This window comes from Lithobates pipiens, unplaced genomic scaffold (genome assembly GCF_037356315.1).
Source record: "Lithobates pipiens isolate NorthernLeopardFrog02 unplaced genomic scaffold, aLitPip1_a1.2 Scaffold_22, whole genome shotgun sequence".
In the NCBI taxonomy this organism is placed as follows: domain Eukaryota; kingdom Metazoa; phylum Chordata; class Amphibia; order Anura; family Ranidae; genus Lithobates; species Lithobates pipiens.
Genome location: NW_027507784.1, coordinates 125,183,932 through 125,201,145, shown reverse-complemented (window position 1 = coordinate 125,201,145; position 17,214 = coordinate 125,183,932). Strand labels below are relative to the sequence as shown.

Genomic DNA, 17,214 nt, shown 5'->3' with positions numbered 1-17,214 from the left:
TAATTTTTTATTATTTTTTTTTTTTACTAGTAATGGCGGCGATCTGCGATTTTTATTGTGACTGCGACATTGTGGGGGACCCATCGGACATTTTTGACACATTTTTGGGACCATTGTCATTTATACAGTAATCACTGCTATATAAATGCAGTGATTCCTGTGTAAATGACACTGGCAGTGAAAGGGTTAACCAGTGGGTGGCAGTGTAGGGGTTAAGTGTTCCTAGGGGTGTGTTACTAACTGTGGGGGGGTTGGGCTTTCATTTAGTGTACACTGATCTCTGCTCCAATCACATGGAGCAGAGTTTAGCGTCACTAGTTGCTAGGCAGAATGGAAAAATGTTGTTTATACAGCATTTCCTCCCTTCGGCCGCTCCGTGAGACGATCGCGGGGATACCCGCGGCGATCGAGTCCGCGGGTCCCGGGACCGGACTCACGGGGGTCCCGACCAGCGCGGGAGCGCGCCGCCGGCGGCGCGCTCCCGATGGCACGGCGGCAACGAATATTGGACGTACATGTACGCCAATATGCCTGCCCGTGCCATTCTGTCGACGTACATCGTCGTGCGCTGGTCGGGAAGTGGTTAAGGATTAGCAGACTGTACCTCACTCAACCCTATATACTCTAGTACGCTATACCTTACCAGTCCTTAGAAGGACCTTTGTGGAACTAGTAGGTTGTGATTAGCAGACTGTACCTCAGTCCCTATACTGATAAAGGACTGCTGCAGAATAGGGCAGCAGTCAGCAGAAGTCCACCTCAACCCTATATATTGTGGACCTATACCAGTCCTTAAGGATTAGCAGACTGTACCTCACTCAACCCTATATACTGTAGTACGCTATACCTTACCAGTCCTTAAAAGGACCTTTGTGGAACTAGTAGGTTGTGATTAGCAGACTGTACCTCAGTCCCTATACTGATAAAGGACTGCTGCAGAATAGGGCAGCAGTCAGCAGTAGTGCACCTCAACCCTATATATTTTGGACCTATACCAGTCCTTAAGGATTAGCAGACTGTACCTCACTCAACCCTATATACTCTAGTACGCTATACCTTACCAGTCCTTAGAAAGACCTTTGTGGAACAAGTAGGTTGTGATTAGCGGACTGTACCTCACTCAATCCTATATACTGTAGTACACTATACCTTACCAGTCCTTAGAAGGACCTTTGTGGAACTAGTAGGTTGTGATTAGCAGACTGTACCTCAGTCCCTATACTGATAAAGGACTGCTGCAGAATAGGGCAGCAGTCAGCAGTAGTGCACCTCAACCCTATATATTGTGGACCTATACCAGTCCTTAAGGATTAGCAGACTGTACCTCACTCAACCCTATATATTCTAGTACGCTATACCTTACCAGTCCTTAGAAGGACCTTTGTGGAACTAGTAGGTTGTGATTAGCAGACTGTACCTCACTCAACCCTATATACTGTAGTATACTATACCTTACCAGTCCTTAGAAGGACCTTTGTGGAACTAGTAGGTTGTGATTAGCAGACTGTACCTCAGTCCCTATACTCATAAAGGACTACTGTAGCAGAAGGGCAGCAGTCAAGTATAATATTCTTTCTATATTTGGAAGAAAGAATATTATACGTGTACAACCCTATTACCATACCAGTCCTGAAAAGGACCTTTGTGGACCTAATAGTAACAGCTACTGATTAAACTGACTGTCCCTCACTGCCACACACAGCTTCCTGTCTGTCCCTATTTAAACTGACAAAACACAGGCTGCTGCAACAATAACTTGAATAGCACTCGAAAATATATCCTGTACTACTACACCATACCAGTCCTGAAAAGGACTTTTGTGGACCTAATAGTAACAGCTAATGATTAAACTGACTGTCCCTCTCTGCAACACACAGCGTCTTATCTGTCCCTTTCTCAGCACTGACAAAAGACAATCTGCTGCAACAATGACTTGAATAGTAGTGCCTCAAACCTATATCCTGAACTACACCTATACCATACCAGCCCTTAATAGAACTTTTGTGGACCTAATAACTAGCGATTTGGGTCACTGCAGTCTCTCCCTGCTCCACACAGCAACCTCTCCCTATAGTGACAGTAGAAAGAATGTAAAATGGCCGCCGGATCGGGTCTATTTATAAGTTAGGGGGAATGTCCAAGTGTCCATGTGCTGTAATATCTCATTTGGCTCTCCTGTACCACATGATGGATGTGTCATCCTAGGTCAAAGTAAGCCCGCCGGGCGAACAGCGGCAATAGTCCGCCGATCAGGCAGACCGCGAACAGCCGAAATTTGCGGCGAACCGACCGCCGGGCGAACTGTTCGGCCATCCCTACTAGCAGACAGGAACAACAGAGTACACGCCAAAGGTTCAGGGTCACAGGCAGACAGGGATGGTTGGGGACATGCCAAAAGGTCAAGGTCACAAGCAGACAGGAATCGTTGAGAACACGCCAAGGATGGTAACAGAGACAAATGTAGAGCACACGGCAAGCAGGAAACAGGAAGCCAAACACCCAATGGATACACAATGGTTGATCAGCACCGCTGGCTTGCAGTGCACAGGTTAATATAGGGTTCCCTGATAGGGCCTGGGGTGGAACCATGCTTAGAGGAGAGGTTATAAAAACCACCAGGTGGAAGTGGCTGGCCTCTTAGTCTTAACACATGAGAGGTAAGCAAACAGAGGAAGATTACTGCATAACCATGACATCCACTAGTCAGGAGTAAACTATGACATCAGACCAAGTGCAAGGTTAGTCAACTAATGTAGCAAACTGGATACTAGAAACAGATGGAACTTGGGGTGGCTTAATGAATGGTGTATTGTTTGTTTTTAGAGGAAAGTGAGTGTAGTGAGCTCACCCAGGATGTTTGTTTGGAGCCATGGGATCTGACTCCTGGACCCAGCACAGACCTTGCCATTGTGGACGTCAAATCTCCTGACGTGAGTCACACTGAGGCTTGTTTGTGCAAGTAAATATTCTTGGAATCTGACTGCAAATGTGTATACATGTCGAGTGTTTAAATGTGCAAACAAAACACCCACTCCACACATTAGCAAAGTATGCAATGCCTTAACATTAGCATGGAGAAGGAAGAGGAGGAAGGAGCTGGCAGTGTTGCGAGGTACCTGGGTTTTGGAGACCCAGGCACCAGGGCCAAGATTACAGAGTAGTTGCAGTGTGTACATTCCTAGTAGTGTTGGTGTCTGAAGGGCAAGCAGGTTTCAACCAACAATAGACTGGGTAGGTAATTATTTACGGAATTTGACTAGTAACTTGACCATAACTCACTATGTAAGGTCTCAGCCACTTGCCCATCGTTCCTTTAATACCTTTTACTTTTTCTTACTAGGTCATGATCTTCCACGATGCACTATTGGCAGAATGAGTGCAGATATGCTGCATTGTTTGAAGGATCTGGAGCAAATTAAGGAGGCTGCCACCGCTTTACAGCAAAGAATCACAGATTTTGTGGACATCCTTGCCAAATTTTAATTTTCTCTTACCTGGTCTGAAGTTTGTTCCACTTTTTGGCTCCTGTTTGCCCTTTTAATATTTACCATGTTTTTAGAACTTTGAAATGTGAAAGTTTAGGGACAGAACTCCCCACTCCACTCCTCTAGGTGCACCAGCAGGTCTTGTTTTCTGTATTTTCTAAAAACAACTGTGAGAATTACTAACAGTGAAAATTATAACATCAGCTGTGCCAGATTCTACAAGTACAGAAAACATGACCTGAGTTTGCATCTTGAGGAGGAGAGTTGGGAAACACTGCCCTAACTAATGTGAATTGTAATGTTTCTGTGTTTTTAAGACTATAAAACCCCAAATTTGAAGGTGCCCCTAAATTGGGCCTTAACATTCTTATTTCCCTCATGATCCCTTCAAAAATGTGTGTATTTCCATACATATAGTTTGAAAAAAGCTCCAAAACACACATGTCAACAGGTGCTATCTATCATCACTGGGTATCAATGGACGCGTTTTGAGGGTGCAATCTATTACTTATAACTAAAATAGCTCAGAGGAAGGGTTTGCACCCTCAAAACATGTCCATTGATACTCCGTGATGGGAGATAGCACATGTGGAAACACTGTGTGTTTTGTTGGTGTCAGGGTTTCTCCCGCACGAAATGGGCGAATGCGCAGGTGCGCGTACGCGTCGTGCGCGTGCGCGTTAGCGTGGTTTGGCGCCAGTGGGCCTATTTAAAGAAGGCTGCTGCATCTACTCGGTGCTGTTTGTCTGCAGCTCTGTACCCGAACTACTTGCTATCTTCCTGCTGTTGTGATATCTGACCCGGCTACCGTCTGACCTCGCTGACCTCTCCTGCTCTGACCCCGGCCTGCCTGACCTTGCTTTGGACTGTACCTTTGTTGCCGAACCTCTGCCTGCCTGCACTTCTCTTCTGCCTGCTGTACTTACCTGCCTGCATATCCATTGTGACCCGGCCCGCCTGACTATTCTTCTGCTGTTCAAGTGTGCTGCACCCAGTCCTTGCTGCCACTGCCTTGCCTGCTGATCGCTGCCTGCCTGTCTACCAACTTCTCTGCAGTTCCAGCATCCAGAAGAACCAGCCGCTGCTTCCAGTCAGACACTCCTACCCCGCTGCGCTCACGGGGCCACTGTCTCCATTCCAGTGGTCCCTGAACCAGAGCTGTAAGAGAAGTCTTCTTCCATCAAGTCGGGCTCATCACCAGGAAACCTAACAGTTGGTTTAGACAAAAAGATGTTTGTAACTACACACATTTCCGACATGGGATCATAAGGGAAATGTAATTGTTATGCCTCTACATGTACGTGGGTTCAAATTTTGGCTTTTAGAGGGGTGAGATCATCCCATCTGAGGAAGGCGACATAGTCTTGCGATACTAATGTCTCATTTGGCCTTCACTTTACCAAACTCAAACTTTGTAAGTCCCTGAGTTTGGGATGTGGATTTGTGAAGTTGTTGTAGTTACAGTGACAATGTGCTCTTAAATGTGGCCAACTCCTGCAATTTTTAGGCTTTAAAAAGATTAAAGGAGTTGAAAAGGCATATTTTTTTTGAACTTCATGCATTAGATCCATTAACAACAAAAACATTGTGTGTGTGTAGCAGACCCATAGCACACCATAATAGTTAGCTGAAGAAGATATTGTCACCTTATGTAGAAAATAAGGTACATTTGCACTATTGCAGCAAGTGGCCAAAATAAAGCCCATTTGTGAACATATTAGACAGATAAGAAACACAGAAAATAGTAGTTCAAATGAAAAATTAGTTTATTATCTCAAAAAAATTTAGAGATGATCAGAAAAAAAATGCTGCCAAGCCACTGCCCCTCTACCCACAAAATAATCAAGGTATTTCTGCTGTAAATCTCTGGCAATCTGTGAGGGCAATCCAGCACAGGCATTTCAATATCTGTCAGCACGCCCACAGACTGACAAGCTGCAGCCTCTTCAGCTGGGCCTGCCACTGCAGGGTCTGCATCACTTGGCAGTGAGGCTAGGTAGCTGGTAGCATTCCTCCTTAAAAAATTATGTAGGATATAGCAGCATAGGACCTTATGGTTTATTTTGTAGAGTGCCAGGTTAATTGGAGTAAAAAACAGCCTGAAACTACTTGATAGGGTGCCAAAGGTGTTTTCAACCCCCCTTCTGGCACAAGAGAGCCTGTAATTGAATATTCTCTGCTCTGGGGCAGGTTCCTCATAATAAACGGCTTCATCAGATGTTCCCCCAGAGCAAAGGCCTCGTCTGCAACAAATAAAAAATTGAGGCCATCAACATTCTCCTCAGCAGGTGGCAAGTTTAAGGTGCCATTCTGGAGCTGCTTGTAGAACTCTGTCTGCATAATCACTCCTCCGTCAGAGTTTCGGCCATTCTTCCCAACATCCAGATACAAAAACTCATAGTTGGCAGACACTACTGCTAGCATGACTATGCTGCAAAATCCCTTCTAATTAAAAGAATATGAGCCAGAGTTGGGTGGTGGGACAATCCAGACATGCTTGCCATCAATATCACCACCACAGTTGGGAAAATCCCACTGATGCTGGAAATGGGCTGCAACGTCCTGCCATTGCTCTGGGTTGGAAAGAAACTGTGGATTAAAAAAATAAAAAATAAATTACTACTTCTACACATAACATTGCGAGCAGATTTGCCACAAACATGCTTAGCCAACATAAGGAGAAACCCTAAATGAGCATTTAAAGACAAAAGTCTAAGGTCAACTTATCTTCCTTCCTTCCTCAACCCCTCTAGTGGCCCATTAGACCAATTTTAGGATGGGAGGCAGGTAATGGGTAGATGTTTAGGACAGGTAACCCTCTCCACTTCCATGAGAGCTGTTTGCATTAATAATCTGTGATACTTTGGCCAGCCAGGTACAGGTAATCTAAAAATCTGGATACACACTGTCCAAATTGCAGCACATTTTGACATTCTGAAATAACCTATCAATATAATAGGAGACAAAAACTTTCTATGTTACAATTTGTAGGTAATCAGGCAGGCCCTTGTACTACATGGTTTGGTGAATTTATACATAACTATGAACACAAAAGAGGGATAGTGTGTATGGGTTTTGCAAAGTCAGCAGATAGAGTATTTGTAACTGATCACTTAGCATTTGTTGGGGGGTCCAAATTAGTTTGGGCCACAAATAATGGCTTCTTGCACTCTGCCTGAATTTGAGGACAACAATAACGTTTGGACACATTTTAGGGGTTAAAGGGAAAAATAAACTGCGCTTGGGTGAAGCAAAAACAAACACAATCTACTAACAATCTATAAGGAAGGCGGCAGCAATAAATGTGACACAAACACCTAACAGCAATGAGAAAATACAAAAAGCTGCGCCAACATAAAGGTAACCTATAAATAAACACCCCTAAAAAAAAGGATTATTTTTTATATATGTGAAATGTGAATAGTTGATATATTCAAAACTTCTAAATAAAAAGTAACAATTAATAAGAATTCATCCTCAAAAAGTTCATAAAGGAGTCCATAAATGATCAACAGTTGCGGTCCTAAATGGAAACACCACGGTGGTTGAACACACTCAGATGCGCACAAGTGCCCGTCACCATATAGTGAGTGCGCTTACCAGATGGAACTTTGGTTAGAGCGTTATGGCTATATCATCAATCGCGTCAGAATATTCCTCTTTTTAGTAGATCAGCTCACCGAAATGAACAACAGCACTCTTATAAGCACATCTTAATCCACGATACCAAAAAATATTATCAGTAGCTCGAGGGAAAAAGAGGGAACCAACATAGTGTAATACTGTTTGGAGGATTTATTAAAGTAAAAAATAGCGCACTTACATGAGCATCGAAATAAATATAGCATGCATAGAAAGAACATAAAAAGCCGGCCGGCATTCAGGAGCCCGTCCTCCTCTCCTACAACGTGATGGCGTCACTGCGTGCCTTCCCAGACGCGTTTCGTCATACCTGACGTTGTCAATGGGGAACGGGCAGCGCAGTGACGCTCCACCTTATATAACCAAGGCTGAAACCCAACCTCGTTCTGAGATGCAAGATTCAGTCACACGTCGCCATTTTAGTTAATGGCGAATAGCCCTAAACATTGCGCGATTGATCCCATACTGAAATATAGAGCAAACTCATGTATCTTATGGGCTAATATAGCTCATAAGAACTCACTTTATCACGCGAGCGGTTCAGAGGGTCAAATCAGATCTAGGGTAAGAATAACCTTAACCAAAAATCAAAAATTAAATATGGATAAAATTAAAAAATTATATATGTATATCGGTATGCTAATGTCCTAAAATGAACGGTGTATAGTCCACATAATGCAATACACAACGCAAAAAGAGAATGATGCAAATGGCATAGTGAATAAAACCAAATCCATTAGCAAATCGATACAAAAATTGTGCCACTATATTTAGTGTCACACGCCTATAGTATGTGTATTGGTAAAAACCAAAAATGTGTATGAGTGAAAAATGAATTGTGCTGTAATAAAATGAATATTAATATCAGCTAATTTATTAAAGTAATATATATAAATATCTAGGCGATATGTGGTGATTTGTGAATATGATCCATAGAAAATTACCAAATCTAAATCTTCACACAAACTTAGTGTAAATATCCTATCGATACATATTAATCGATAAATAGTGTATAAAAAATCATATTATATAATTAAAAAAATATAGTTAAAAAATATATACTTTTTATAGACCAATCTGGCATCCCAAAACAGGTAAAGCAAAAAAAATTTTTGAGAAAGGTCTGTCCCCCAGACTCCAATGTAAACAAATAAATGCTAATAAAACTTATATAAAACATATGCAATAATAAGCAGAAATTAGGAGTTATCGATAAAAGCATTGACATCAGTATCAATATTGAGCCCATAAGGGGCGTAAGTTTTTAAACGGTGGATCCAGGACATCTCGAGTTTTGAAATTTCTCTGACCAGGGAACTGCCCCGCCAGTGAGGTTTATATTTGTCAATTCCTAAAAATAAGGTTTTGGAAGGGTCTTTATTATGGAACATCAAATAGTGTTTGGACACTGAATGGTTAAGAAAACCAGTAATTATATTTGTTATGTGTTCATTGAGTCTCACCTGTAGTGGACGCTTGGTCCGTCCCACATATTGCAGCCCACAGGGGCACTGCAACATGTAGACCACCCCAGTAGTAACACATGTGATACATGGCTTGATATTATGGTCCATCCCTGTGGCTGTACTCCTAAATGTAGTGGTCCGTCTATGAAGGCAAGAGTTCAAAGAACAGACTCTACATCTTCCACATTTGTAAAACCCGGTGAGTTGGTCAAAAAAACCTCTACCTCTCACAGGTGGGTCAATAACATTTGGTGCCAAATGATTTCGTACTGATGATGCACCCCTAAACACTATTTGTGGTCTTTCGCCCACCACATTTTTCAATGTGGCATCGCTGCTAACGATATGCCAGTGTTTATTAATCAGTCTTTTTATACCTTTCTGTTGAAGTGAATAGGTGGTTACAAAAGGGACCCTTCATGTTGCAGTGCCCCTGTGGGCTGCAATATGTGGGACGGACCAAGCGTCCACTACAGGTGAGACTCAATGAACACATAACAAATATAATTACTGGTTTTCTTAACCATTCAGTGTCCAAACACTATTTGATGTTCCATAATAAAGACCCTTCCAAAACCTTATTTTTAGGAATTGACAAATATAAACCTCACTGGCGGGGCAGTTCCCTGGTCAGAGAAATTTTTAAACTCGAGATGTCCTGGATCCACCGTTTAAAAACTTACGCCCCTTATGGGCTCAATATTGATACTGATGTCAATTCTTTTATCGATAACTCCTAATTTCTGCTTATTATTGCATATGTTTTATATAAGTTTTATTAGCATTTATTTGTTTACATTGGAGTCTGGGGGACAGACCTTTCTCCAAAAATTTTTTTGCTTTACCTGTTTTGGGATGCCAGATTGGTCTATAAAAAGTATATATTTTTTAACTATATATATTTTTTTAATTATATAATATGATTTTTTATACACTATTTATCGATTAATATGTATCGATAGGATATTTACACTAAGTTTGTGTGAAGATTTAGATTTGGTAATTTTCTATGGATCATATTCACAAATCACCACATATCGCCTAGATATTTATATATATATTACTTTAATAAATTAGCTGATATTAATATTCATTTTATTACAGCACAATTCATTTTTCACTCATACACATTTTTGGTTTTTACCAATACACATACTATAGGCGTGTGACACTAAATATAGTGGCACAATTTTTGTATCGATTTGCTAATGGATTTGGTTTTATTCACTATGCCATTTGCATCGTTCTCTTTTTGCGTTGTGTATGGCATTATGTGGACTATACACCGTTCATTTTAGGACATTAGCATACTGATATACATATATAATTTTTTAATTTTATCCATATTTAATTTTTGATTTTTGGTTAAGGTTATTCTTACCCTAGATCTGATTTGACCCTCTGAACCGCTCGCGTGATAAAGTGAGTTCTTATGAGCTATATTAGCCCATAAGACACGTGAGTTTGCTCTATATTTCAGTATGGGATCAATGGCGCAATGTTTAGGGCTATTCGCCATTAACTGAAATGGCGACGTGTGACTGAATCTTGCATCTCAGAATGAGGTTGGGTTTCAGCCTTGGTTATATAAGGTGGAGCGTCACTGCGCTGCCCGTTCCCCATTGACAACATCAGGTATGACGAAACGCGTCTGGAAAGGCACGCAGTGACGCCATCACGTTGTAGGAGAGGAGGACGGGCTCCTGAATGCCGGCCGGCTTTTTATGTTCTTTCTATGCATGCTGTATTTATTTCGATGCTCATGTAAGTGCGCTATTTTTTACTTTAATAAATCCTCCAAACAGTATTACACTATGTTGGTTCCCTCTTTTTCCCTCAAGCTACTGATAGTATTTTTTGGGATCGTGGATTAAGATGTGCTTATAAGAGTGCTGTTGTTCATTTCGGTGAGCTGATCTACTAAAAAGAGGAATATGCTGACGCGATTGATGATATAGCCATAACACTCTAACCAAAGTTCCATCTGGTAAGCGCACTCACTATATGGTGACGGGCACTTGTGCGCATCTGAGTGTGTTCAACCACCGTGGTGTTTCCATTTAGGACCGCAACTGTTGATCATTTATGGACTCCTTTATGAACTTTTTGAGGATGAATTCTTATTAATTGTTACTTTTTATTTAGAAGTTTTGAATATATCAACTATTCACATTTCACATATATAAAAAATAATCCTTTTTTTTAGGGGTGTTTATTTATAGGTTACTTTTATGTTGGCGCAGATTTTTGTATTTTCACATTTTAGGGGTTGTTTAGGGTAAGCCCCAAAATGTAGCTGACAAAAAGATTTTTAAGTTACTAGGCTAAGTTTGTATGGGCCCAGGATAGCATTCTGGGGAGGTTAGTGAAGAAAAATATGCATTTAGGCCAAAAAAGGAACCGGAAAAGCTTACAGCATGCATAAGGACAAAGAGGACATTCACAGCATATTACAATATTGATAATTATGTAATCAAGAAATTAATACAATACCCACATGCTAAAGGTCGTATTACATCATTGTATACACAATTGATATCTAATTCTAATACTGTTATACCTAAATATGTGGCCAAGTGGGAAAAAGATGTGGATTGTACGATCGATTCTAGGTCTTGGTCCAACATATGGTCTTTCACAAAATCTTCCTCTATAAATATATTGGCGTCTGAATCATCATATAAAGTTCTCACACGCTGGTATTTGGTTCCTGCAAGAATCGCCAAATTCTCAACAGACAACACTAGCCTCTGCTTTCGTGGCTGTCCAGAAAAAGGTACCTATATACATACCTGGTGGCATTGCTCATTTGTACAATCATTTTGGAAAAAGATCTTTCTGATAATTACAACATTTTTTGATCGTCCAATTTTTCCAGACCCAATTATAGCTCTCCTTAATTTAAAACCAGCCTTTCTGAATCAGAAACAATTCAAATTAGTTCTTACACTCCTGATAGCTGCAAAGCAGACTATAGCCAATGCGTGGAAAACAAATGTGGTGAATATTGCAGAAACCAAACGTAGAATGAATCAATCTTTCATCCATGCTAAAATGGACGCTGTAGATAAAAACCAGATGACAAAGTTTGATATCATATGGAAACCCTGGATTAAATATTATACGTCAGATAATATTGACAACCGAGTTTTATTGTTATGGTGATTAAGATTTTTTATAGAATTACAACTTTAGATGATATATAAAACCTCCTCCGGAGAATTATTCCCTCCCCTTCCCCTCCTATATACCTTTTATGTTCTTCTCTTACTATATAATACTTAATATAAACATACTTTAGAAGTTATGGTCAAAACTTTAAAATCATATATTTTCTTTTAGACATATTTATATTTTCTTGGGATTAAAATGTTTAAAACTCAGCTATAAGAATGTTTTCAAATTCTAAAATATATAAGGCCATTTATTGTCATTCCCACGAGAATATCTTGAAATTCTTCTTTGCTTTGTATCATCCGTACTTCAATATGTCTACTTTTTATTTCTGGTATCACATAATTTGTCTTATATTCTGTACATGTAATTTATTTTAACATAAAATAAAACATTTTGAATGAGAAATTAATACAATACATTAGCAAACATTAATAGAATGTGATCTTAAAGGAAAAAACTTTCCCTAATATAGTCGTTCTGCAGGACTTGAATAATGGCTGAGTAGGTCTCTGGAATAATCAGTCCCAGAGCCTGGGGGAGATCCCAGTCTTAAACTTGAGGTCCTGGAGACATCTCCCCGTCGCCAAGTACCACAAGGTGGCTATGAGCCTTTGCTCGGGAATATTGGGAAGCCTCATGCATGTGTCCTGCTTCTTAATATAGGGGGTCACCAATGCCAAGAGTTGGTGAAAGCAGGGGTCTGTCATCTGAAAATAATTCCAAAATCATCCGGATTATTCTCCTGGAGCTCTTGCAGCAATGGTATATGACATAATTGGTCACGATTAAGCAGCCAATTTTTGGTGTAAGAACTCCTCCTCCTCCTGTTCCTGGACCAGACATGGGTCAAAGCAATAACTCCAAGCCCAATAATAACACGCTCTCCTCCGATTACGCAACATTGCTGGCTGGTGAATGGTCTTTCAGAAACAAACTGAAAAGCACAAACTAAAAAGCACGAATCAACACTCACCAAACTTCTACTAAAACGAAATTAGCAGAAGGAGTCCTAAGGGTGGTGCTTGAGAAATGAACTTCCTCTTTAAAGTATCATAGTACGTCTAGTACGGCACTATGTTCGTGTTTGTTGGCCGACAATTGTGTACCGTTAATATGCAAGACCAGATCCAGGCACACGCCCTTTGGACAAAAATCATACGCTCAGTTGGCCAACAATCAGATCGTGTGTATGTAGCTTTAGGCAATAATTACAATAATTTCGCTGCAATTACAGCTGTAAGTCTTTTGGGGTTTTTACCAGCTTTGCACATCTAGAGCGTGACATTTTTGTCCATTCTTCTTTGCAAAATAGCTCAAGCTCTGTCAGATTGGATGGAGAGCGACTGTGAATAACAATTTTCAATTCTTGCTACAGATTCTCAATTGAATTTAGGTCTGGACTTTGACTGGGCCGTTCTAACACATGAACATGTTTTGAGCTAAACATTCCATTGTAGCTCTGACTCTATGTTTAAGGTCCTTGTCCTGCTGGAAGGTAAACCTCTGCCCCAGTCTCAAGTCTTTAGCAGACTATAACAGGTTTTCTTCCAAGATTGCCCTGTATTTGGCTCCATCCATCTTTCCATCAACTCTGACCAGCTTCCCTGTCTCTGCTGAAGAAAATCATCCCCCCAACATGTTAGTGCCACCACCACATTTCACGGCGGGGATGGTGTGTTAGCATTTTGCAAATGCATAGCGTTTTGTTTTTAGGCCAACAAGTTTCATATTGGTCTCATCTGACCAGAGCACATTCTCTCACATGTTTGCTGTGTCCCCCACATGGCTTCTCGCAAATTGAAAATGGGGCTTCTCATGGCTCTCTTTCAACAATGGCTTTCTTCTTGCCACTCTTCCATAAAGGACAGATTTGTAGAGTGTGCTCCCACCTGAGCTTTGGATCTCTGCAGCTTCTCCAGAGTTACCATGGGCCTCTTGGCTGCTTCTCTGATTAATGCTCTCCTTGCCCGATCTTTCAGTTTAGGTGGACAGCCATGTCTTGGTAGGTTTGCAGTTGTACCATACTCTTTCCATTTTCCAATGATGGATTGAACAGTGCCCTGTGAGATGTTCAAAGCTTGGGATATTTTATTTATAACTTAACCATGCTTTAAACTTCTCCACAACTTTATCCCTGACCTGTCTGGTGTGTTCCTTGGCCTCCATGATGCTGTTTGTTCACTAAGGTTCTCTAACAAACCTCTGAGCACTTCACAGTACAGCTGTATTCATACTGAGATGAAATTACACACAGATGGACCCTATTTACTAATTAGGTGACTTCTGAAGGCAATTGGTTAAACTAGATTTTAGTTAGGGGGGCTGAATATAAATGCACGAGACACTTTTCAGATATTTATTTGTAAAAAGCTTTGAAATATCCATTTTGGATAGAATTGGTCTATAATTTACATTCAATTCCAGTCAAAGTTTCAGTTCTGTTTTACATGGACTATTATGCTAAAAAAAAATTACTGATCCCAAAGACAACCTATTTCTATTACTATTGACAGACAGTAGAACTCTACATAAATTTCAAGGACAGTTGGGTTAAAAAAAAGTCAGACAAATGTAACTTTTGAATCATCTGATTCTGAGAATCCTCGGGACTAAAGGCCACAAATAGGTTAGCTTAATAATTTACCTATAATGACCCCAGACAGTGAAGAAACATATATGTGCTCTGTACTATACAACAGTCCCACTCAATCTCCTGTTAGGATGAAGATGATCCAGTTTGGCATTCTCCTTGGGATTTTTCCCTTCTGTTTAGGTAAAGTTTCAAGGTAACATTTTTTTACAATATAAGATTTGATGCCGTTTCCACAGCAGCTGATGTTTTCAGGAGTTGTGTATACATGTGTGGTCTAATGTTACTCCAAGTAAATTATGGAATGCATGCAGAAAAACTGACTCCCTCTTTCTTTAGAAGATATTTACATGAGAGGATGCATTTTAACTTGTGTAGGGCACCTATGGCACATAGATGGCCCACTTGTACCTTCTTAAAGCCAGTAGGCTTCACCATCAAGGTTCAAATGCCAGATGCTTATGTTAATCTGAGGGCAAATCCACATCTTGACCAATTCTGAGGTAATTTGTGGAATCGAGCAGCAGTACTTGAATATCTATACATTGTTTAACAAATCATCATCTACCACTTACTTAGCTTCCTGTGGGCAGGGCTCTATATCAGAAGTCATTGCTTTGCTGGTATGATCCCCCTCTGGTCAACCATATCCTCTCTACTCCCCACAATATAGCACAAAGGTAAAAGCCATGCTGCAAGTGTGCCTCTGATATCCCCTAGGTTCTTCCCAGACATGTTCGAAGAATACATAGCTCATTTTTACTCAAGTATTACTTTGATAAAAATTAAGACTCCTAGAGACATCAGTTCTCTTCATACATAATCTGTGCTGTATATGCCTTTAACCTAGTACAGAGAGACAACAGTTGGTTGATTAAACTGAACCTGTCAGTAAACTTAAAAGTCTACAAAAACTAATTACTGACATGTCACAGTATACAGCAAGAGTTTAATAGTAAAAAAAATAAAATAAATCTGTGCACTTTTTTGTTACTAAAGCAATCCATGAGCTCCAGGCAGGTAACTGCCTTAGCCGTACAATAATCCTGGAGACTGCGGTCATGTGAAAAATCTAACATTAAGGCAGCCCCCGACTTAGAGATGAGCCTTCACTGTGTGCAGCAATAAAGTGCAGAGTTGAAAAGCAACTTGTCCCATGTCACTATACACTGTAACTTATTTGTTTGTATTAGTAGGGATGTGCTGAACCTACGCTGGCTCTACCAGTCCAGCGCACCTCTGTTACCTCACTCCCAGTAACAGAATGGGGTCCCACCAAGCATAGACCTCATGCATGCTCTCACTTAACTCCTTCACTTTCCCTACCTCATGACCAGGCCATAGATCTCCTTAACACAGGTTTGGATCTGGTTGCTATTGGATACTGACTGCTAGGGAGGAAGCCAGACAACGACCCCCTCACTACAAGAACATCTGTACCACCAGTTACCACATCTTGGTTACTCGTAGCAACTACACTCCTCTTTCTTGTCTTGCAGAGTTAACCCTTTGTAGTGGTGTTACTTCATACCCCGTTGTGCTTTACAGACCCACGTTTTTTTGATACGACAAAACCAACATGCACCCCTTTAAATAACTTCAGACCAGGCTCAGAAAGGTTAATGTAACTATACTCAAGAAATTCAGCATAACAATTCAGTACGAACAACATTCTTTCCCTAATCCTAACTAGAACAGTATAGTAGCCCTTGTATACCTCCATGAAGTGAGAGTTCATTATGGCATTGTCTATGGCTTGGACATCTTCTAAAAACTCCAGTTCCTTAAGCAGCGCCAACAATTGTGCTCTCAGGTGATGCTGGAACTCCCTGGACCTACCGGAGCCTGCAACTCGTGGATGTCAGCCATTCCCCTTTTTATAGTATAGGTTGGCTGACTAGGACTAAATGCCCTGAAACTGAGCTAGAAATATTTAAATCCTTCCCCAGTCTAGGCCAGCTGCTGACTCACCAGACTATACAAGTTTCAACCTGCCTACAAGCAATTTTCTGTGTCAGACATTTTAACACGCAGGCAAGGCAATTACTTTAGATGGACTAGGATTTACACTTTTGTGATATCTCAGAGCCAGCATCACAATCCAGAAATTATATACTTAATAGGAATGAGTGAATCTGCCTGGGTTTGATTCGCAGCCAGTTTCGTAAAACATCCTCAAAATTTGCAAAGTCTGAAATTTTCACTGAACCCCATTGAGGTCTTTGGGGAAAGCAAGTGGAGGGGCTTGATAATCAATTTGTCCTTTTATGGGGCTAATAAACAAACTATTGTCAAAAAGAGGAATAGGGAGTAAGGCACTGTCATGGGAGACATGAAAATAAGCAAGGAAAAAAATGAATGTACAGCAAGGAGAGGGCCTGAAGCTTCGATGAAACACATTAAAGTGACATAAATCCCTTAAATTACAGGAGGATGTATTAAAGCTGCATGTGATGTAACAGAATAGCATGATGTTCACAGATTTTGTCAGCAAGTCAACTATATGCTGGATGTGCTGTGACTCTATTGGTTGGCCATCTTGAGAAAAAAGGATATGTGTGCCCTATCTTCAGGACCTGCATGCCCACTAATACTGCCATGCACAGCACCTCTATTTCTTATTTTCATTTTCAAACTCTGGTGATAGGGGGGTGAATGTATGGTGCTTTTGATGCACATTAGTTACAGCACAGTAATAAGCACATAGGAATATCTTTTTGCAAGGTCGTGCTCACCAATGCCTGGGACAAAGTGGGATTGCGTTTATGTGAAAGTCAACATTAAGGCAAAACCCTGGCTTAGAGATGGGCTATACACTTTGTGCAGCTGCGTTGCTGCATACAGATCCCTTCTG

At 40.7% G+C, this 17,214-nt stretch overlaps 1 protein-coding gene and 1 long non-coding RNA gene across 3 annotated transcripts in view; one reads left to right on the top strand and one right to left on the bottom strand.

Annotated features, from left to right (window-relative positions):
- Positions 1 to 5,233: 5,233 nt before the first annotated feature.
- Positions 5,234 to 16,240, bottom strand: LOC143924147 (uncharacterized). The gene is made up of 2 exons (XR_013261829.1): positions 16,078 to 16,240; positions 5,234 to 6,074 (listed from the first exon to the last, which is right to left on the bottom strand). It is a non-coding gene; the product is annotated as an uncharacterized LOC143924147 (long non-coding RNA).
- Positions 14,394 to 17,214, top strand: part of SPP2 (secreted phosphoprotein 2) — a 25,774-nt gene continuing 22,953 nt past the window's right edge. For both annotated transcript variants that reach the window (XM_077448222.1, XM_077448221.1), the window contains exon 1: positions 14,394 to 14,543. In XM_077448222.1, coding sequence (XP_077304348.1) covers positions 14,420 to 14,543 — 124 coding nt within the window. In that variant the 5' untranslated portion in view covers positions 14,394 to 14,419. The remainder of the gene's footprint in view (positions 14,544 to 17,214) is intronic.